This window comes from Meriones unguiculatus, chromosome 19 (genome assembly GCF_030254825.1).
Source record: "Meriones unguiculatus strain TT.TT164.6M chromosome 19, Bangor_MerUng_6.1, whole genome shotgun sequence".
Taxonomy (NCBI): Eukaryota; Metazoa; Chordata; class Mammalia; order Rodentia; family Muridae; genus Meriones; species Meriones unguiculatus.
In genome coordinates, this window is record NC_083366.1 from 32299830 (window position 1) to 32321729 (window position 21900).

A 21900-nucleotide genomic window follows, 5' to 3' on the forward strand; every position below is an offset into this window, starting at 1 on the left:
TAAATGCTAAAGTAGTAGATTTTAAGTCTTCTGACCACAGAAACACAAGATAAGTATGTGAGGTAATATATATGTTCATTAGACCTATGTAGCCATTTTTAATACATGCATAATTTAAATATGTTGTACCTGACAAATAACTCTAATTGTATTCGTAAAATAAAAAACGAATATTAAAGAAAAGAGAAAATCATTTCAATCTCAGAAAGACTCTCACCTAAGTCTTAAATAGTGTAGCTGAGAACTAGGCTAACTTGTTCCTAGAATTAGCAAATGGTTTTTACTGTTGCTGTTTTGCCTTATTCTCTTATATATTTCTTATTCACCAAATAATTAGTACATAGAATCAGCCTTTCCTATAAACATAATAAAGGAAAACATCAAAGAACAACTAGTCATGTGACCTAATCAGTAATCTTCTGGCTTATAAGAATGATTACTCCCATGTGGACAATACAGATATTACATTAACAGAACTGTTTACTAACCATAAAAATACATTATGCTTCCCGTGCTGATCTGGCTCTGGCTAAAATTAGATTCCTTCTAACCTCATATAAGCTTATGTGTCTCTGATCCTGAGAGAAATGATCCTTTACCTCTAGGCTACTCGCCAATAAAGTTCTATTATTATCCCCGTAGGCCCTGGCTTTCTTCAGAGACAGTGAACTATACTTTCAAAGTTATATAGGATAATCTTTGAAGGGTCCTGGTTTTCGAGGTGGGCTTTGAAGTCATGTATCACACACTCAGATGTATCCCTGGTCTTGGAGACTACAGTCCCAGAACACTTCTCTGCTCTAGTACTTATGTCCTAAGTTGAAGTGCACATGTGTTCTAGGGCCAAGCCGAGCAGGGGTGGGAAATCAGCTTTAGAGAAGACTCAGGTAAAACAAAAGGTGATTTAATGAACTTGACAAGCATCTCTCAGAGAGCATGGATGAAATACATTATTGAATACAAAATTGTCTAGTTCCAACAAGGTCCAGCTTTGGTCTCATTCTTTTACTTGTGACTCAGTAAGACAGAGGCTAAGAGACATTCCACAGCATTGAATGTATTATTCTTAACATGATGTGCTTGTCCAAGTCAATGTTGTCATTTATATACTTAAATATTACTAAAATCTTAAATAGGATTTTATGTTGCTCAATATATTATATTATTAGAAACTAAAACAAAATAGAAATTATTTGTATTAATTCTCTGACAACTATAGTAAACTTATAGTAATATGGACAACATTTTATGTAAAATTACTACACATTCACACACACACACACTCACACACACAAGAAACATGTCAACTCTTGGCTACTCAGTCTAAACAAAACTGAGGGCTTCCGGTTCAGTGAGAGACCCTGTCTTGAGACAATAAGGCAGCCAACAGAAAAAGACAACCAATGGTCTGCACGGGCCTCTGCATGTGAGTGTGCAAGCATGCACACTTATGGCACAGACATAGGCATACAATACACACATACATCTGCTCCCAAAAGAAAACTATAATTTTCAAAATTAGTGAAGGAGAATGGTTTTGAAAACCCCTTAATATCTGCTCCAACTTCCATAACACTTTCTGCATACTGCTGTCAGATCGGGAGGCCTAACTCACACGGATAACCCCAACACACCTGCCAGAGCCCCCGACTTTGATGTGTAGCTGGTAAGTTCCTCCACCCCACAACTCAACTCCACCCATCCTGCCAAACCCACTCATCCTAGCTGCACATACTTGGTCCCTTCTCCAGGCATACTACTTACTGTCTTTGCTATACTCTCACCTTGACCTGGGGACCAGTCCTCTCTTGGAAGAGGTACTAGGCCCACAACAACAACTCTACTCACCCACTGTGGACTGTGTAAGGGGCACATATCTCTCTTTCTTTTTGCTCTACTGTCTTTATATACTTGTGAGGTGTGTAGGGAGGGGCGAAACACATGCCACTAACCACATCCACCCCTGCAGAGAGCCCTTGCTTCCATCCCTGGCCCTGGTCCCATGCTGGAAACCCATCTACCTCTTCAACTTTCCTGAAGACATGCACCCCACACCTGCCTTCCCACCCATTCTGCTCCTCCACATTAGGTAGGAAATACAAGATGCAAATCACCAACTCCATTAGAATCATTACCTGAAGAAACATCCTGACCTCTTCTTCCAGACTCCTGAAAAATAACTGCGTGAACCCTGTGACTTTACAGAACAACTGCTCCTGTGCAGTGAAACCTCACTTAGATGGAGTTGAATTGGACCTACTCCTGAAACCACATTTAAACATTAGCACTGAATTGCCCAAACAATTGATGAACTACTCAACAAATTGAGGTAATAAGAAACAGATCTTCAAACATTCACTCAACAGATAAGAGGCAAGATTTTCATACCAGGAAAGAGTACTAGTGATGTAACTCTACAAAAAATTAATATACTCATAGTAATGTTCCCTCCAAGAAAAATGACTTTCATGAAATACAATAATGATTTCAAGCAGCAATAATAAACAAGATTAAAGAACTCAAAGAGGAAAACAGAGCACATGTCAGAGACAGCCTCTGTTCCCCTTACTAAGAAACCCATATGGAGACTGAGCTGCCTATTGGCTACATTTGAGCAGGGAGCCTTGGTCCTCTCCATGCATAGTCCTTGGTTGGTGCACCAGTCCCTGCAGGCCCCTTGGGCCCAGATTTATTGGCTCTGTTGGTATTTTTCTGGAGCTCCTGTCTCCTCCAGGTCCTTCTTTCCCCCCACTCTTCCATAAGACTCCCTGTGCTCTGCCCAAAGTTTGCCTGTGAGTCTCAGCATCTTCTTGGATCCCCTGCTGGGTGGAATATTTCAGAGGACATTTATGGTAGGTTCTCATCCTGTTCCCTCTCTTCAACAGCTTCCGGCATCTATTCTATTTGCCCTTCTGAATGAGAATTAAGTACCCTCCCTAGAATCCTCCTTGTTATTTAGCTTCTTTAGGTCTGTGAATTTTAGAATGGCTATTCTGTATTACATGGCTAATATCCGTTTATCAGTGAGTACATACCATGTGTGTCTTTCTGGTTCTGGGTTTAATTCACTCAGGATGATCTTTTTTAGCTCCATCCATTTGTCTGCAAATTTCATGATTTCCGGCCTTGCCAGGCCACAGAAGAGAGTGCAGGCAGTCCTGATGAGACTTGATAGACTAAGGTCAGATGGTAGAGGAGGAGGGTTTCCCTTTCTGTGGGGATGGAGGGGAAGAAAGGGAGGGTGGGAACAGGAGGAGATAAGGGAGGGGGCTACAATCGGGATATAAAGTGAGTAAATCATAAAAATAAATTTATATTTAAAAAGAACTCAAAGAGAATATAGATAAATGCTAGAAAGAAGAATGAAAAAAATGCAAATAGTTGAACACTTGAAAACAATTCAAGCAGGATTTAATAAAGAGAGAAAATCTCCCAAAAGACAAAAGGAAATAAAACTATAAAGTAAGAACTCAAAAATTCATAAGAAAGCCTTGCTGATAGACTGGATGAAATGGAAGAGAGAATGTCAGGTCTTGAAGAGAAAATTAGATCACTCAGTCAAAGAAAATGTCAAGTCCAAAACACAAACAAACAATGAAAAAAGACTGGAATATGCAGGAACTCTGTACACGATAGAAAGACCAAAGCCATTAATAGTAGATACAGAAGAAGAAGAAATCTGAGGCAGAAGCACAGAAAATATTTTTTAAAAATCATAAAAGAAAAATTTTATCATTTGTTGAAAAAAATGTCTATTCACATACAAAAGGCGTATAGAATATATGCCAAACAGACAGGACCAGAAAAGAAACACACCATGCCATATACTAGACAAAATGCTAAATGTATAGAGAAAAGAAAGAATATTAAAAGTGGTAACAAAGAAAGACAAACTCACATACAAAAGTAGGCCCATTAGAATAACAGAAGGGATTGGGTCAATGATATAGATGTCATAAAAGACCAGAGATGCCATCCAAGATTACTATGCCCAGAAAAATTATCAGTCATAAATGAAGGGAAAAAGAAATTATTCCACAATAAAAAATATCTAAAGAAGCGAGCTATACAAATGATATAAAAGGAATATTTAAGTCTGAAAGAGGTAAGGCACAAGGAACAAATAAGCAATTTCAGAACCTTAGTCAAAGGAGCTCTAAGCGAATACAACAAAAGACACAAAATGACAGGAATTATACATATTGTTCGATAATTATTCTTAAAATTAATGATCTCAACTCCTTAATAAAGAGAGACGGACTAGTAGATTGGATCAGAAAATGGAATCCATCTTTTTCGCTGTCTCCAAGAAGCACAACTCACAACCAATAAAAATACCACCTTTGGGTAAAATAATGGGAATTTCAGCTAAGAGCAAAGTCAACTAAGAAACAAGTACACATAGCTATTCTAATATCTTACAAAAGTCAACTTCATACCAAAACTAATCAGAAGAAATAAGGAATGGCACTTTACCCACTAAAGGAAAAATTCAACAACAAGATATAAAAAATGCACTAAGCATGGAAGTACCAGATTTTACAAAAGAAATACTGTTAGACAACATATTGATCCTAACACTGAGGTAGTGGGGATTTTAACACTTCATCAATAGGCAGGTCATCATAGCAAAAATTATTGGAGAGAAACTTTGTAATTAAGTGGCCCTGTGGTAGGTTGAATGAGAACAGCCCCCAAAGGCTCATATATTTGAATGCTTGGTCTCTAGTTGGTAGAACTGTTTTGCTTTGTAGTAGGAGGTATGACCTACTTAGAAGAAGTGTGTTACTTGGGATGGGCTTTAAGGTTTTAAAAGCCCACACCAGGCCTAATCTCTCTCTGTCTCCTGTTTGTGGCTCAGATGTAAGCTCTCAGCTACTGCTCTAGTGCCATGCTTTGCTTCCTGATGGTCACAGCCTCATCCTCTGAAACCATAAACAAGTCCCCAATCCAATGCTTTCTTTCATAAGTTGCCTTGATCATGGTGTCTCTTCACAGCAATTGAAATGTAACAAAGACAGAATTTGGGTCTATGGAGTGGTGTATTGCTGTGGCAGGTCTGACTGTCCTATATTTTGAAGAAGTATAGAAGGTGGGACTTTGGACTAGAAAAGCAGTTTAATACTGCTTTTTGCAAGTCTTTACAGGCCACCATAGCCGGGAAGACTGTAGTTCTAAGAGTGATGAGGACTATGGAGGCCCAGCTCAACAGGTTTCAGAGAGGAGTGATATCAGCAACTTGACTTGAGATTATTCTTCTAACATTTGGCAAAGAATGTGGCTGATTGTTGTTTTTGTTCTAAGAAATTGCCTGAGACTAAATTGAAGGGTTTTCAACCAATCTCTTTGGCAGAGGAAATTTCAAGACAACCTAATATTGACTGTGTCACGAGGTTATTGCTTGTCACTCTTGTGCAGATCTACTTACAGTGAAAAAGGGCAAGCAGGGCAAGAAGAAATACAAAATTCTCAGTTTGAAGGGAAAAAGAGCACCAGGAAATGTAATGTTGGAGTCAAGTCCTGTGCTCAAAGAGATGAGAAGTGTAAAGAAAGGCCTGGTGTGTAAAGGAATAAAGGGAGCAGTGCTCTCAGAGCAAGACCTCCCATCAAGCTAGTCCTGCAATATGTGAAAACAAAATACCTATGGAATCTTCTGCTCCTAAAACAAAGGGAAGCTTATTCAACAAAGAAGAGTACCAACAAATCAATGCTTATACAAATGTAATTCAGGGAGTAGGCGAGATTTCATTCCAAACAGGCATCAGTACTGGGCAGCATAGGCCACATAGATCTAGATTTAGAGTCCTGAAGGATATGGATGTAAAGGGGTTATGGAATCTTCCTCCTTAAAGAAAACTGCCAATTGTATGGCAGAGGAGTCCTGGCATGGAGGCCCAGAGAAGCCATCATATGAAGTTGTGAAAGAGAAACCTGAATTGGTTTGGAGACCCCAATGTGATGGAGATGCCAGAGCTGTGAGATATCTGCTAAAGGGGAGCTTGAACCAGCCTAAGAGAGAGAGGTATGCTGCAGTCATCAAAGCTGGAATTACCGGCGAGACCCAGGGGGCCATCTAAGTCTTTTGACATCAGACCTGGAGTTATAGAATTTGGAGTTTTCTTTGCTGGGTTTTGGTTTTGCTTTAGTCTAGTATTTCCTCACTATGACCATATTCTTCCCCTTTGCAATAGTAATGTATATCCGTGCCATTGTATGTTGGTATTATTTGATCTATTTTTAAGTTTTATAAAAGGCAGTTACAGTTAAAAGATCATCTTGAATCTGAGAAGTGACTTAGAACCTTGAAACAGTGTTAAGACTATGAAAGACGTTTGAAGTTGGATTAAATGCATTTTGTTTTAGGATATGGCTACAAGCCTGTGGGGGCCAGGGAGTGGAATGTGGGAGTTTAAATGAGAATTGCCCCAAAGGCTCATATATTGGAAAGCTTGGTTTCTAGTTGGTGGAACTCTTTTGGGTGGGATTAGAAGTGTGGCCTTAATGAAGGAGGTAAATCACTCAGGTTGAGCTTTAAAAGCCTACACCAAGCCCAGGCTCTCTTTCTGCATCATCCTGTGGATCAGAGATAAGTTCTCAGCTACTGCTCCAGTTCTATGCCTGTCTACCTGCCTGAGGCCATATTCCCTGCCCTGATGGTCATGGATTCATTCTCTAAAACTGTAAGTAAGCTCTCAACTAAATGATGTTTTTTATAGATTGCCTTGGTCATGGTGTCTATTCAGAGCAATTAAAAAAAAAGTAAGACAAGGTATCATGTCAAATGGACCTATGAAATGTCTATAGAATATTCTATTACAACACTAAAGACCACACATTCTTCTCAGCAGGCCATGGGATTTTCTCCAAATAGATCACGTATTAGGACACAGAGGATATTTCGTCAAAAGCAGAACTGGAATAAAACCCTGCATTCAGTCTGAAAATCATGAGTGAATTCTGGATATCAATAACAAACGAAAAGACAAACAGTACACGGATTTATGGAAGCTAAACAACACACTACTGAAATAAAATTGGGGGAAGATAGAAATAAAAGAAGGAGATGTAAATTTTTTTTAAAATGAAGGAAAATAAAAATACGACATTCCAAAATCTATGGTACACAATGAAAGCAGTTGTAAGAGAGAAGTTCACAGCACTATGTGCCTACGTAAAACATTTTGAGAGATCTTGAGTTAAGAACTTAATGATGACACTGCAGGCCCCAGAAAAACAAGAACACTCAATTTACACCTAAAAATAGGCAGGAAGAGATAATTAAAATCAGGGCAGAAATTGATTAAATTAAAAAAAATCAACAAAATGGAGAGTTGTTTCTTTGAAAAGTTAACGAGATTGACAAACTTTTAAACAAGTTAATCAAGGGAAGGAAAAAGACCCAAATTAATAAAAATCAGAGATGAGAGGAACCAGATAAACATTAAACAGAGGAACCTGAAAACAGATACTAAAGAAATTCAGAGAATCATAAGGGCATACGATGAAAACCTAGGATGGGACTGGGGTAGTGGAGGGAGGGGGCTTCAGTTGGGATATATAATGAATAAATTGTGAAGAAAAAAAATGTTTTTAAATCTATATTTCAGTATGGTGGTTTGAATGAGAATGTTCCCCGTAGGCTCTGGTATTTGGTTACTAGTTAGTGGCACTGTTTGAGAGGTTTAGGAGGAGTGGCCTTTGTAGAGGAAGTATGTCCCCTGGGAGAGACTCTGAGAGTTCAAGGACTTCACATTCCCAGTTTTCTCAACTAGGAACTTGCTTGCGGTTTGAGACGTGAGACCCTGAGCCTCAACTTCCAGGCCCAGTAGCCATGTTTGACACCTACTGCCGTCTTGTCCCTGCAATTACGGACACTGCTCCTCTGGAACTCTGGGGATAAAATAAAGTTGGTACAGTTATGGTATTGCACCACAACAATAGGAAAGTAATACATCCAAGAAACTGGATGATCCAAAAGAAATGGATGAATTTCTAAATACGTGTGACCTATCAAAATTAAACCAAAATGAAGCCAATAATTTATAGACCCACAATAACCAATGAGATAGAAGCAGTAATTAAAATCTCCCAACCAGAAACAGCCCAGAACAAGGTGGACACATCACAGAACATTACCAAATCTTCCACGAAGACCTATGACCCAGTACTCCTCAAATTATTTTATGCCATGGAAAAGGCAGGGCCACTTACAAAAATTATGATTATGAAGTCAGTATTACCCTAATACCAAGAGCAGACAAAGATCAAACAAGAGGGATAATTATTGGCCAATTTCTTTGATATACATAGATGCCAGTGCCCTCAAAAAAAATGGTTGCAGACTAAATTTATGAAGATATCAGATTAGCAATCATAATCAAGTCAGATTCATCCCAGAGACTGCAGATGGGGCTCAATGTAGATAAATCAATAAACATTATCTACCATATAAATAGACTAAATGGCAGAAACCACATGATACCTCATTGGATGCAGGTAAGACCTTTGCCAAATTCGACATTTATTTATGATAAAAGTCCTGAGGAGAATAGTAATACAGGTGATATATGTCATAAAAATAAAGGCAGTATACAATAAGATCACAGCTATGTTCATTCTAAACAGAGAAAAACCTCAAGCTATTTCCATTAAAACCAGGAACAAGACAAAGGTATCTATTCTCTGCACTTCTGTCTTGCTCTTGAAGTCTTCATTAGAGCAATAATACAAGTGAAGGAGATCACAGGATGTATAAGAAGGAAGGGAAGAAGTCAGTGAATGTTTATTTGCAGATAATATAATTATATGCAGATGATAATGCAGATAAATTCAATACTCAAAGAGATCCTTAAAAGAAGCCAGATCACATTTGGTTTTTTTTCTCCTATTTCTCAAAGTGACTTGCACTTAGAAGACTTCTATGAACATTCTAACATCTCAACTAGGAATACTAACACATACACTTCTTTTGTATAGTGTCTGTGATGTCTATTCAGGCAGGAGCAATATTGCCTCTCCTACACAGTCCAGTTAAGCCTCAAAGAATAAATGGATGATGGAAAAATAAGGGAATATTTAGCAATAATTATTATAATGAGTTATTCAGAAGAAGGAAGGTGTTCTTTTATGTTTTTATTTTTTATCAGTTGTTAATCATTGAAATTAAGCATTTTTACTTGATATGAATGGAGTAAAAAAAATTATTTTCAACATATTGACTGTCTAGATAGGTTGGAGAAAAGGGAGGAAACTACTGAGTGAGAATGAACAAAAATCATTTTTTAAAAAATTATAGGCAATATTGTTTTCAGTGTAGTAGATTTTAAGTATCAGTCTCTTAGTACACTCTAGCCTAATGTTGATACAAAATCTATCATTTTATTTCTAAGTAAATGCTTTTATAAAAGGCCTGGACTGTGCAAAAAATATTTACATATACTTTTTTTTTTTCACTTAAAGTAAATTGTACTTCTGTCTAAAACCAGAGCAAGGCAGAGGAAGAGACTCGTATGGAGAAGTCAAGGCTTGATTTTAACTAGGTTGTGCACATGGTGTAACTATTTTCTCAAGGCAGCATGCAGTAGAAAACATGTGTGTTGTCTCACTGTTTTGTGTAAGCACTGTAGAGCAAATTAGCTCGTTCAATCAAAGGAATTCCATCTCCAAAAGAGGCACTCGCAGATGCCTCTTTTCTTGTACTGTTGAGCTTAAGCGCGTTTTCCTCCTTTGTCAGCAAGAACTAAATGTTCTTTTACACGTTTGTTTGTTTTCCTCTAGTGCCCATATGCATTGTGCATAATTCTCAGAGAATGGAGCATTGCTGATACTCAACAGCATCTCTGGGTGTCACTGTGTGTCACTGCTGAGCTAAGCTATGCAGCTCTGCTTCCTCAGTGAAGGTTCCTGCTTACACTGCTTCGGACAACAAGCAGCCGTTTTCATAATCATAATTGAGTATATACCATAGATCAATGTGTATTTATTTTCCCTTTGCTCTTGATTTATTTTTTTTAAAATTCAGATGCACAAAATAAAAGGTTTAGGAGAATTTTATTCTTAAAATGTTCAGATAGAGACTGTCCTGGCCCAAAGAAGCCTCTTGAACTACTAAGAATGTTATACCCTAGAATCAGGATCCTATGTCAAATGTCAGTCCAGCTTAGATTAGTTGTGTTGAGGAATGAACCAATCACTCATTATTCCACCCAGAAACTACTTATTCAGTGTTTCCTTTGTATCACACATAGACGAGGTGTTGAAGATACCATTCTAAGAAAAAAAAAAGTATAATATTTATAGCACAGTCCAGGCCTTTTATAAAAGTATTTACTTAGAAATAAAATGATAGATTTTGTATCAACAATCTTGTATTCAACAAGAACAGCTTCATAGAGAGTAGGGTATAAAATTGCTCAAGAGCTGCAATCCTGATTTGCACTAATAGCTCTGGTTCTGGTCTTCCAGGGGTGCTGCATTGGAATGACACTCTTGAACAGTTATTAGGACAGGCTGTAAGCAAGTCAGCAAAAACAGTATCTTTGTGCTGAAAATGCTGTTTCCTGTTGGGAAAATACTGGTGGCCGAGTTACCTAGAAATGAGGCAGGAGCCAAGGTTCACTAGGTGATACAAGGTATGGGGAAACTGGTAGAGGACCACACCTATCACCTGTTAGACAGAGGACGTACAGCCCCTAGGGACTCGCCTAGGACTATGGGTCTACTTGTGATGTCCTAGCCAGCCAAGGACCTGGCTCCCTCATAGGAGTGCTGGGTAACACTTTTCATTTCCTCTGGTCTAAGAGTTGAGTTCAAGCAGTGACAGAGTAGGGCAGGAAGGGAGACCAATACTCCTTTCAAGAGAGATTCCCAAATCAAGTGTAGAGAATCATGCCTTAAGCCACTCTAAGAAATAAATATTTATTCTATGGCTTCTGTTCTTTTAGAAACCCCCAACTAATAAAATTACACAGTACACTATACAGGCTTCATATCTGTTGTTTGTAGACACCTTCTCCGGCAGGGCTGAGAAGGTTGCTGAAATGGCATGGGCTTTCTAAAGGAAATCAGCCCAAGTTTGTTCTCCTAATTACAGAGTGACAGTGGGCCAGCATTCATATCACAGGTGACTCTGTCCATATCTAGTGTCCGGGCTATCCTCTGCTTAGATTCTACAGTCCTCAGACAAAAGTCAAAAGAACTGAATTATTAACATGATAGCAGCAAAGCTTAGGCAAGAAAACTCAGAAAAATGGCGGAAGTTGTCATCCACTGCCATCAAGATAATTAGAACCACTTTAAAATCTAATATGAAGCCCAGCCATTGTGAGTTACTATACAAGGACGTTTCCTCACACTAGATCTGGTATTAGTCCCTGAGACTAATCAAATGACCTCATTACTTAATAAATCTAAACCATGTTCAACCAGCTCTGGAAGAATATGGAAACAAGGTTGTACCTGCTCTAATGATTATGGCCCAAATATTGTGGACTTTGGGGTCTAGATCCTCATAAAAGAAAAAGAAAAGCAGGGGAACTGGGTCCTCAAAGTTGGTCCTAAGCACCCCCACATCTTTCACCTGGCTGGGAAAGCAAACAGCTAAACCAGGATAAAACCAGTGACCCTAAACCAAGGGACCCTACTTGGTGACCCAGAGAACATTTATACCTGTGGGCCAGCGGAAGACCACAAACTTCCCTTCAAAAAGCAAAGGAACACACTGACAACTGTTGACTCATACATCCTAAAACACCCCTCGCTCTGGCTCCTCTTGCTTTTTTCTGTAGAAATAATAATCCTGTAAATTCTCAGCAGAATGAGATCATTATTACCACCCGAATTAAAAACAACTGAACTCTGCCTTTCCTGCCTTTTCCCCTCCCCCTTCTCTTAAGTATCATGACGTCCATGCGCTTCCACAGTTTAAACAATATGTCTGACTTCATCAATTCTGATTGCTGAATTTGTTCCAAGCTACAATTATATTTTTAAAAAGCTTTCTAAGAAATATAGGGAAAATGTTTCACAGTCTGCTTCTATGAAGGTTTTAAATACACTCAATATACTGAGACCATTAACAGCCTTATGTTTAGGGTTTTGCTTTTTCAGACTTTTTATTTTTATTTTGGAGTACGTATGTGATTGTCTTTCTGTCATGTGTCTGTGGGGTGACCATGAAGGCCAGCAGAGAATGTCAGGTCCCATGAAGGTGAATTTACAGGTGGCTGTGGGCTACCCAACTCTTTTTTTTTTTTCTTAAGCCAAAGAGTCCTTTTTTATTATTGTTTTACATCAAGTGTGTGGTAAAAGTTTTTATTTTGAGAAAATCATTTCAGATTTTCTGTAATAAAAAAGGTTGCCAGACAACTCCTTATAAATTAAAATATAATTACAACATTTTCTATCTTCTCTGTTTTCACTCCAACCCCTCCCACACACCCCATACATACTTTTCCCTCTCAAAAACATGTTTTTTAGCATTTATTGTTGTGTATGTACATGTATGTGTGTGTGTGCATAAATACATAAATACAGCCCGCTTTGTTTGTTTAGTGTTAGTTGTATGTTTTTTTTATTTTTTTTATTTTTTTATGTTACATTTTATTAACTCTGTATCCCAGCCGTGTCCCGATCCCTCATTCCCTCCCAGTCCCTCCCTCCCTCCCTCATCTCCACCGTGCCCCTTTCCAAGTCCACTGATAGGGGGGACCTCCTCCCCATTCATCTGATCCTGTTTTATCAGGTATCTTCAGGACTGGCTGCAAAGCCCTCCTCTGTGGCCTAACAGGACTGCTCCTCCCTTCGGGGGTGGGGAGACCAAAGAGCCAGTCATTGAGTTCCTGTTAGAAATAGTCCCTTTTCCCCTCACTTTGGGAAACCAATTGGTTACTGAGCTACCACAGGCTACATCTGAGTGGAGGTTCTAGGTGCTACCCAACTCTTAAACAAACAACAACAACAAAACAACCCAAGAGATCACACTTGGTGCACAAATATGGTTCTTCTGGAACTAGCACAGCCATGGCTTTCCTGTCCTCACACTTTCTGTATTACTGATTTATATAATCATTATATTCATGCTTAAATTTTGGGTTTTTAATCTTGTGAAAGTGTGTGTCCTCTAAGATTTATCACATTTTTCAAACTAAAGTCCTTGAGGTGCTTCTTAGGCAAAAACCACACCCTTTATCAGCTTGGATGTAGTTATTGAAGATGGATTGCCCTGATAGACAGGCAACAACAACAAAGGAACAAAACTGGTGATATACAAATGTGGGCCACTGGGCGTTATGTAAATAACCTATCCATCTAGGGCAATTACTCTCACCCACTAGTCCTTTTGAAACAGGTAACCCTCTCCCTGCTCTCTTTCCACTCTCATCTTAGGAGTTCTTTCTTTTCTTAATAACTGTCTTTGCTGTTATTTCTAACCATGTGTCCCTGGTTTAATTCTTTGCCCTGGGTCATAAGAGCTGAAAATTTTATCAGATCTTCTGAGACTCAGATCTATGCCTGTATCAGTTCAGTCATATGATTTGAGAGATTGTAGGAAAGTACTGTAGTCTGGGCTTCGGTTGGTTTCCGCTCTTGGTGTCAGTTGTAAAGAAGGTGTGTTTGAAATGCTTGTCATCTTGAAAATGATGCTTTGTTGAGCATCATTTGTGGTATGGTTATTTCAGAATGTGAAAGTAAATTTCAGCCATTGTATAGAAGAATTGTCAGTGCTTGCTCTTCTGAATAGCCTTGTTTGACATTCATTATCTTTTGGTTTGAATCTATATCTATATCTATATCTATATCTATATCTATATCTATATCTATATCTATATCTATAAAATCTCTTTACAGCTTGATCCCAGTCCCACCCTCATGCCCCACCCTCCCCCCATTCTTCACTCTCCTTCTTCTCAGAGAAGGGGAGGGCCCGCAAGGTGTACCAAGTCCATCCTGGCACCTCAAGTGGGAGCAGGACTAAGCATTTCCTCTCCCACTGAGGCCCAACAAGTCAGCCCAGCTAGGGAAAGGGATCCAGGGGCAAGCAACAGAGTCAGAGACAGCTTCTCCTTCCATTGTTAGGGAGCCACCTGTTGACCAGTTGTACATCTGCTACATATGTGTCGGGGGTCTAGGTCCAACACATGCATGCTCTTTGGTTGGTGGTTCAGTTTCTGTGAGTCCCCATGGGCCCAGGTTAGTTGACTCTGTAGGTCTTCTTGAATTTCTTCATTTTAGATGTAGAAGCCATCTGAGTTTATCCAGGGCTACTTTACAGTACTTGTTGATATGAGAATAGTTGTTGGGGTGCTGTGTACACTATGTTAATGAAATAAAGATTCAGGAGCTACGAATTTAGTTCAGTGGTAGAGAACTGGCCTAGTACATGCAAGGTCTTGGGTTAGATTTCCAGCAATGAAGAGACAGAGAAACAGAGACAGACAGGCAGAAAGGTGGTAGAAGGGGTTGAGAAACCTCTATTGTACCATCTCTAGGAATGGGAAATAATAAGCCTGTGCTATTTTAGTTGCCTTCTAGAAAGAATTTTTAATAACCAACCCCTTTCAAGTGTTAAGTCTAGTAATGGAGGCTAGAAAGTTCTTGCTGCTGGTTTACAAATGAGGTAGCAAGCAAGTTTGATTGTTTTTAAGTCTTAAAATAAAAGCATATGATCTTCATTTGTTTTATAAATATATAGTTCTTATCTGTTCAAAGTTGTGATAAATTGACACTGTTTCACCTTATAAACTTATGTACTGTTAACTTCTTGAAATCTATTAAATTGTATATCTGGGTTAATTAAATGTCTCATAAAACACTAACGTACATTGGCTACTATAGACCATTCAAAGATACATGATCTTTGACTCAAGTAATTTATAGTGATACTAAGCATCTAAAAATAGTTTACTAAAAATATAGTTTATTTATATAAAATATCATCTGTTAAGTTGAAAGACAAATATTCTTAAGTTGCAAAATTCTATATTAGTTGTATATTTTAAATAAGGATTTTCTTCTAACATAGTTTCTAGAGAGAAAATAATTATAGTCATTTGTTTCTCCAGAAAAGTCATAGGTAATGGTAGCAAAGACTTGTAAATGCTGATGGGTGCCATTGAACCCCAACATCCACCAGTGTCCTTTGGTGAGCCCACTGGGAGTAACCCTGCTAACCTGTTAACTTTTTTGCTCATTTCTGGGTATGCCTAACGGGAAGTTATGCATGTGTTGAGATGTATTTAAGAGACATTATGGCATCCACTACTCAAAGACTCTCATGGTGAAATACTTTCACCATAAGCTTAGGTTAGAAACTTAGACAGACAGCAGACAGACAGACACACGCACACGCATGCTCATGCATCATGGAATACTTAAATATCATGCATCACCCACATTCCACAGTAGCTCCCCTGGAAGGACCAAAACTTCAAGTTAGCCTAGAATGCTTGCTCCCCCATCTTCCTAGGAGCTGTGCCTTTCTCAGCAGCCACTTTCTTCCTTTGCTCCTCCTTCCACCTTTCTTGAAACCCATGAGACTGCAGACTCAAGCATGGAGAGATGGAATAGTCCTAGTGGTATGGATTTTTTTTGTCCCCTTAACACGAGGAAAAAAAACCAATCAAGAAAACCAAAACCCTGCCAATTAATTCTTTTTCTTTCTTTTCTTTTTTTTTTTTTTTGAAATAGGGTTTCTCTGTGTGTAGTTTTGGCTGTCCTGGAACTCACTTTGTAAACCAGGCTGGCCTCGAACTTATAGAGAACCTCCTGCCTCTGCCTCTTGAGTGCTGGGATTAAAGGCATGCTCCACCTTTGCCCAGCTCCATTTGTATTTGTAATGTGTATGGCAATCTGGAAAAGGATCAGACTCTTCATGAAGACAGGAGGCTTCTCAGGCAAACCTGACCACATGGGCCTTTTTAGTGTCCTATGAGAAAGAGACATTGCTCTTCCAAGGTCAATAAATAACGTCAGAAATGTCTGTGGTAAGGATTTGTATTCCAGGATTGAAGGCCTTGGTCTCTGGAAAGACAATGAAAGTGATCAATTAAAACCTAGGATAAATAAGCCCAGGGACTGGGATCTCAAAACATGTTCTAACCCTCTTGTGTATCACACTCAGTTCAGCAGGGATGCCTGAGTGTGACAGAATTGGGAATGCTCTCAACAGCAGGCAGTCTTGAGGACTTTCCACTGGCTGACAGGGCTGTTCCTGTACTCCTGAGCCCCTCCACCCCCGCCCCGTTTCTTCTCTCTACCTCTTGTACTTCTTGTTACAGTACAGAATTGGAATTTTATTCTAAAGGGGGAAAAGACTAATACTTTATTTTGAGATCATCTGGCCAGTTAATGGGAGGTTTGGCCTAAGGATGGAAAAACCTGTATTTTATCCTACTCTTTGCACACCTGAAGAGAAGCAGATCTAGGAGATACGCAAATGGATTAGTTGCTCAAAATCCCATTAACCATTCACCCAATATACTGACCGTCCCAAATAAGGAACACATCTCTATGATTACAGTATCTCAGCAGGGATCTGTGGATGTGGCAAGGTGGTAGAGAGACTCTTCTCATGAATAATGAGAACAGAGAGGTCACTCAAGGGGAGGAAGAAAATTCTGCCCTATTTCAGGCTAGGCGAGCCCCTTAGAAAACGGAGGTTTTCTCAGGAGGCCACCTTCTACTGTTTATCACTTGAAGAGGGAAAAGGGGAAAGAAGACTTTGCCTTAACGTCTTCACAACAAGTTTCACATTTCATTGTTTTTGCTTCTACTGTGCATCTAATTGAAACTATCAGTTTAGGCTCTGTGACTTTAGATCTAAGTTTTCTATGTAGTTTCTAGGAATTGTCATGGTTTTAGAAGTACAGGTTTTGGATTAAGGATTGCTTAATGCTGTAGAGAAAATGATAACATCAAGAGTCTAACTGAAAACCTTGGAAAACTGAGGCCTCAGGCTTCATCAGGAGCAGAAAGTGCTAGGACACCAGAGGTCACTGGGCAGCAAGCCTTCTTTGTTTCGGGGAGACAAAGAAGAAAGACAGAGCAGATAGGCAGATGGCACCCGCTGTTCAGGACTCTGGCTCCAGCAGGACCATAAGTATAAATAAAAGCTATAAAAATCTTTGATTTTCATATCTAACTTTATGTATGGTTATATGTATACATGTATTGTATATATGTGTTTTTTGTATTGTTTATGTGGTAGCAAGTTGCTTTATAAAGGAGTGGGCACATGAAATAAAATTGTTAACTCAAGTTCCTTTTAGTTCACAATGGGAGCTTTAGAGCTGCCCCACAGGTTAAGCTTAGCTAAGAGCAGCAATATGCCAAGCAAGCATAGCAGCTTACATTTCTAGATGTTCCAAAACATGCAGCTATCCAGCATTCTCATAATCTACAGCACCTACAGGCATGCTGATAGATGAGTCTTGTCAAAGATACATACATCTTTTGATGTTTGCTGACATCAGAGGGGATGATCTATGCTGACTGAAATAACTAAAACGGTTATTATTTGAAACATAATCTCTCCCTTTTGAGTCATCACTGCCTTTAAAAACATCTTAAATCTTAAATATAGACTGCTTATAACTGAGAGGTGTTAAAAGACTTAAAACATCAAGGGACTAGGGAGGTGGCCCTGCCGTTAAGAGCATTCAGTACTCTTGCGGAGGACACAGAATTGGTTCTCAGCGGCCTCATGGTGTGGTTCATAACCACCTGTAACTCCAGGTCCAGGCATCCTGTGCCCTCTTGTGGCCTCCCCAGGCTCCTGAACACATGTGGTGTCTATAAAACTCATATAGAGTCTCTCTCAGACACACATAAATAAAAATATTTTTGAAAGATAATTGAAAACTTTCTTTAAACAATAAAAGCAGTCTCAACTTATTAAACACACAGATAAATCATATTTATGAATGCATCCATAATTGCAACACTATTTTGTGCTTTTTTTTCTTCCCTATTTCTTTCAGCAAGTTGGTATAATATAAACTTGATGATTACAATCTCATTTTCCTTTTAAAGCTATTCTACCTTTAATTCCCTTCTTGGAATTCTTTGTGCTACATACTCTATATATTGAGTATAACCATCAGTATTTACTTTTTCAGTTCTCTTGGCATAATATAGGGTATGGCTTTCCTGGCTCTTAGACTTTGAGGAACTATTGCTTGGTACAATGATGTTAACTCATGTTTGGACCCTGTATTTTTAACCTCTTTGAGAAACTGAAGTCTTTTGTGATATAGCAGTTACAGAATAACTTCTTTGTGATATAGAGATTCCAGCATAGTAGATCCAAATAGTCTACGCTAGCCACTGGATAGAATAGAAAAAGAGCTTTATGGTCCTCTTAAGGTAAGGTCAACACATTTCAACAGCAAGAAGGAGATATGAGCAGATATCACCCATCAGATTTCTGGAACTCTCAGGGAGGAGTTAAGGCAGGACAATAACAGATGCAGTGCAAATGGCCTACAAAAATGGTGATAAAATTAATATGCCAAGGAAATCATGTTGCAGAGAGAAAGATTGCAAATACACATACCAAGAAAACTGGCACTGTGCAAACAACCACAACAGTTCTAGTCGTCTGTGTATCAGTCGCCGAGTCTCTAACTGTCTCTCTGCTTTGGATTGCTTTCCACTCCTTGCGAGTGTACTATTTCTTAATAAACCACTTCTTCTGTAACTGTGTATCTTTGCTAAATCCTGGGTTCTAGACAAAAGAAGCTAGTATCCCAGCAGCAGCCCTCCCCACCCCATCCCATACCCTTGATACCAAAACTAAGACTTGAATGCCCTCTCAGAGGAAAAACACCTCAAAGGTGCTACTTGATTCTTTTTAAGGTCTCTCTCTCTCTGTCTCTCTCTCCCTCTCTGTCCCTTTCCAGCCAAAGAACAAGTGCAAAGCTCAGGGGCAAGAAAAAAGATTGGTGTGTTGTGCAACAGGGGAAACTTAGCCAGAGTTAATCTCTTTCTAAATGAGGAAGACTGGGGAAAATGCTGGAGGAAAGGAACAGGGTAAGGCCTCTGACATGGTAGTGTCGCAGGAGCCATGGGATGATGAGCATTCTCAGTAAGAAAGGGGGCACTGCGCTAAGGTTTCTGTGCTAAGCCTGCCCCTGGGTGTTTAGCAGTTCAGGCTTGAGCAGAAATTCAGAGCTTCTCAACCTAACACATAATGTGCTCATGCTCTAGGTGTGTTACTCATAACTTTCTAAGGAAGAGAGTTGCCCTGTACAGGAGATAGCAGCAATGCCCCGTGTTGGATGAAAGCTACGTGTGTGTGTGTGTGTGTGTGTGTGCGCGCGCGCTAGCATCACAAACCATCTCACAGTGAACATCAAGGGCCTTTGTTCTTCTTCCTACATGGTTAACTCAAGAACTAGTTAAATATTCAGACTGTTGTGCTTAGTAAATTTCCAAAGCACTATGCAATGAAAGCATTTATATAGTTTTTAAGCAAAGCTTCCCTTAGTGCCTGTCTGCGGAACTACTGCCGAAGCAGCTCAAGGATCCAGGAGTTAGGGATTCCAGCTCAGATGTATGGACCACACTTGAAGCATTGCTTCTCACCAACTGAGACTTTGCAGCATCTGTTCCAGTCTGAGCAGCTCGGGCTCTTTCTCATATTGAACAGGAACAATAATCCCAGCTACCTCTTAGGAAACGAGCTCACAGGGGGGAAATGCAGTGCAAATCATGATGCATGGTGCTTAGAACCTGTGAGCTGTCATTCCAGATAGCCAGGGCTATTACTGAAGATATGACTGCCTTGATATGATCGTCCTCTGAGCCAAGCAGCCACCATCTGGGGGAATTCACCTGTACCTCTCTGCCTTGCAAGAAAGTCATTCTTTGTGGATGGTTTAAACCCCAGCAGAGAGAGGCAGAGTGGGCTATGAGATTCTCACCTGAGTATCCAGCTGTTCCCTACTTGGAAATTCAAGCAGCTCAGGAGAGGGGCCAGAGTCTACAGAGGCCAGAAAGTCTAGAGGAGTCAGGCTCCATCTATGATGATAAGGGGAGTCCGTCATTCTTGCTGGATAAGGTTTTTCAGGTGCAACCCTGGTGGAGGAGGAGTGCCCACACCCCCATTAATAACCCCTCACCTAGGCTCTGTAATAAACTCACTGGCTTCCCAGAGTGAAGTTTTGCAGAATCATGCCTGGGTTTGCCATTGGGAGCTTAGGAAAAGAGAGACATTGGTATGTCTCTCCCTGGGAAGGGATTTTACTAACAGTGACACAGCAAAAGGAAAAGAAGGGGATTTGGCAGGAAATCTGAGAGAAGTTGGTTGAGCTTTTCTTCCATGAAAAGCTCCTAGAAACAAAAGCAAGAGGCCCATTCTATTTGCCCAATAGTATCCCAGAATTCCTGACTCTGAGTGAAGAAAATGCATTGCTCTTTTCCCAAGGCATATAGCCAGTGCCCATATTAATTGTTACATATTACCTAAGGCCTAGTGTATGTAACTTTTAAAGGACCACCACAGAGCAATTGATTCCACATAAAAATTTACTTTTGACAACGGCACACACACACACATCACACAAGAAGGACTTGACATGCAAATAACATCATCTCAAAATGGAGCACAGTGGGATTCTTGGGAGATGCAGGCCATGGAAGGGGTGGGTGATAGATCTCAATTATTGAGACGGCACTTGAGAAAATTCCGGGCTGGGCAGCGCCGATGGTCCCTGGGCTCAGGCACATTCCATTATGAGTGGGAGGGATTATAATGGAATGACATGGATGGTTTCTTATAATCAGAAAAGCACACTGACCTTCACGCTACACAGGTGCAGCAGCATAGTGAACCACCACGTGTATGCGCATCAATTCCTGGGGAAGAGTCCAACGAGGTTAACTTAGCTTGTTTTCCAAGCAGAGAGAGACAGTGACATCACCCACACAGAGGAATACGCCCCGCTCCCACCAACATCCTCTGCTCAGAGAAGAAAAACATGTACAAGGAAAAAAGAAAGCCACATTAACAATCATAATTAGCTTGAGTAAATAAGTAAAAATTTGCAAATAATTATGCCATAAATAATTTGATTTTTTTATTTTAACACTCAACTTTGAGAACTAAAAAAAATATTAAGAAATTATGTTTTCTCTTTCTAACAAACAAAGAGTTGGTCTCTTGGGGATCTACAAGTGAGGGGAATTTTTGTCTGCCTAGTCCTTTAAGAAAGTCTTTTAATAAAACTACATAAAAGAATCCACAGATATGTGCTACTCACTAGTGTTCCTCACCACAAAGGAACTGTCTGATATTAAACTGCTAAACCTATCATGGACTTCATCTCTTTATTTATTCAGGCATTTGTCAGATATGAAAGATTAAATAGGAAGTACTTACTGTCTACAGAGGTTTTTCCATTAAAGTCCTATCACCACAAAAGTCCAGTGTCCTAGTTAGTTTTGTCAACTTAACAGCCTAGAGTCATCTGAGAAGGGCTCCTTGGTAAAGGAACTGGTCAGATTAGATTGAGATACCCATAGGGCATGTCTGTGAAGGACTGACTTGACTGCTAGCTTAAATGAAGGGTCCAGCTTATTGTGGGTGGTACATACCCTGGGCATGGGTCCTGGACTGGGTAAGGAAGCTGGCTAGGCAGGAGCCTGTGGGCAAGCCTGCAAGTGGCATTCCTCCGTGGTTTTTCATTTCAAGTTCCTGCTGGAGTCCCTGCCGTGACTTCTCTTAATGCTGGACTATAGCCTGTAGCTGAAGTAAACTCATTCCTTCCCCGCGTTGTCGTGGGTCAGAGTGGTTTAACGGAGCAACATACGCAACCTGGAACAACTATTAAGTGATAATGAGGGACCCAACCCATACCCTAGGCAGGTGATATTGGGGGCCACACCATACCGTAGGCAGGT

General features: G+C 39.8%; 1 protein-coding gene across 7 annotated transcripts in view; it reads right to left on the minus strand.

The window, feature by feature from the left end:
- Window positions 1-21900, minus strand: part of Hecw1 (HECT, C2 and WW domain containing E3 ubiquitin protein ligase 1) — a 302639-nt gene that overhangs the window by 180158 nt on the left and 100581 nt on the right. For 2 of the 7 annotated variants that reach the window (XM_060372933.1, XM_060372934.1), the window contains exon 2: window positions 20799-20856. The exons of the other annotated variants lie outside the window; for them this stretch is intronic. In XM_060372933.1, the coding sequence (XP_060228916.1) occupies window positions 20799-20825 (27 nt within the window). In that variant the 5' untranslated portion in view covers window positions 20826-20856. The remainder of the gene's footprint in view (window positions 1-20798; window positions 20857-21900) is intronic. 7 annotated transcript variants of the gene reach the window in all.